This window comes from Otolemur garnettii, unplaced genomic scaffold, assembly GCF_000181295.1.
Source record: "Otolemur garnettii isolate 467f Iridium unplaced genomic scaffold, OtoGar3 scaffold00025, whole genome shotgun sequence".
NCBI lineage: Eukaryota > Metazoa > Chordata > Mammalia > Primates > Galagidae > Otolemur > Otolemur garnettii.
This window is the reverse complement of record NW_003852420.1, coordinates 12,473,112-12,474,527: the sequence shown is the minus strand read 5'-3', so window position 1 is coordinate 12,474,527 and position 1,416 is coordinate 12,473,112. Positions and strand designations below refer to the sequence as shown.

General features: G+C 48.5%; 1 protein-coding gene across 2 annotated transcripts in view; it reads left to right on the top strand.

The window, feature by feature from the left end:
• The window catches only part of PTPRA (protein tyrosine phosphatase, receptor type A), a 69,028-nt gene that overhangs the window by 64,405 nt on the left and 3,207 nt on the right, over nucleotides 1-1,416 (top strand). For both annotated transcript variants that reach the window (XM_003788058.3, XM_023512153.1), the window contains 2 exons: nucleotides 664-789; nucleotides 869-1,020. In XM_003788058.3, coding sequence (XP_003788106.1) covers nucleotides 664-789; nucleotides 869-1,020 — 278 coding nt within the window. The remainder of the gene's footprint in view (nucleotides 1-663; nucleotides 790-868; nucleotides 1,021-1,416) is intronic.

The window sequence follows — 1,416 nt, the reverse complement described above, 5'->3', positions numbered from 1 at the left end:
AAAAAAAAAAAAAAAAAATCAAGGGGTGGCACCTGTGGCTGAAAGGAGTAGCACGCCAGCCCTATATACCAGAGGTGGTGGGTTCAATCCCAGCCCTGGCCAAAAACTGCAAAAAAAAAAAAATAATAATAATAATATATAAACAATTACATGTTCATAAGAACAATAAAACACTATTATAGTCCAGTTCAGGGGTGGAAGGAGGGCATGAGGTGGTATCTCACCTAACGTGCACTTTGTGAGGGTGTATAACATACCCCCTGGGTGAGGGGCTCTTCTTCAAATGGAATTTTACTCTGGAAGTTAGAACAGTGTAACCTAAATATTGTATCCTCATATTAATTTGAATAAAGTTTTAAAAATTTTTTAAAAAAGACTTTCCCTCCTTCTCCTCCTCTCCATCTCCGGTTACTGAGTTAGCTGCCTTGTGATCATAGTCAGAGTTCTTTACAGACTCTTGTCAGTGTGCAGATGTTCTCTAGTAAGGATGGAAGTTACTGGAATGTAAAGAAGTGTATTACTCCTGAATTTTCAGTACCTTTGGGATGGAATGTGTCAGAGTAAGAGGTGGCTGCACAGAGAAGGGGTCCACTGCTCCTGGAGCAGTGCTGCCTCTACCACACGTGGTGTTTGAGCCCCTCACCTCTCCCATTTGTCCTCCAGGAGAAGTGTGCCCAGTACTGGCCATCTGATGGACTGGTGTCCTATGGAGACATCACCGTAGAGCTGAAGAAAGAGGAGGAATGTGAGAGCTACACCGTCCGAGACCTCCTGGTTACCAACACCAGGGTAAGGTGGGTGGTGGGTGTACCTCTCCCATAGGGAGAACAGGACTGCCCCTGCCTCCCTAATCCAATTTCCTCCAAAGGAGAACAAGAGCCGACAGATCCGGCAGTTCCATTTCCATGGCTGGCCTGAAGTGGGCATCCCCAGCGACGGAAAGGGCATGATCAGCATCATTGCAGCCGTGCAGAAGCAGCAGCAACAGTCAGGGAACCACCCCATCACTGTGCACTGCAGGTATGTCTCGCTCCAGCCTACCAGCAGGGGGTGGGGGAAGCAAGGATGGGCAGACAGGGGCTACAGTGAGTGTGTGTTAGACATAGGGCATGAAGCTGGACATGAGCAGGATGTTGGTGAGCACATGGCAGTCAAGCTTGATGACCAAAGCTTGGGCCAGATGCGAGGAGAGGACCTTGGGAGTTTGAACTTGGCACATGAAATGCTGGGTACTAATAACGTTCAGATACTGGGCCAGGGAGTATTAGGGGTGGGTATGGGGTGCAAGAGAGCAGCAAGGGAGGTGATAGTGGAGACACCAGCTGGGCTGTGTGGGGTGGCCTCCTTAAGGAGCAGGAAAAGAGGAAAGGGCAATTATTTTAAAAACAGTTTGAGGCTCGGCGCCTATAGCTCAAC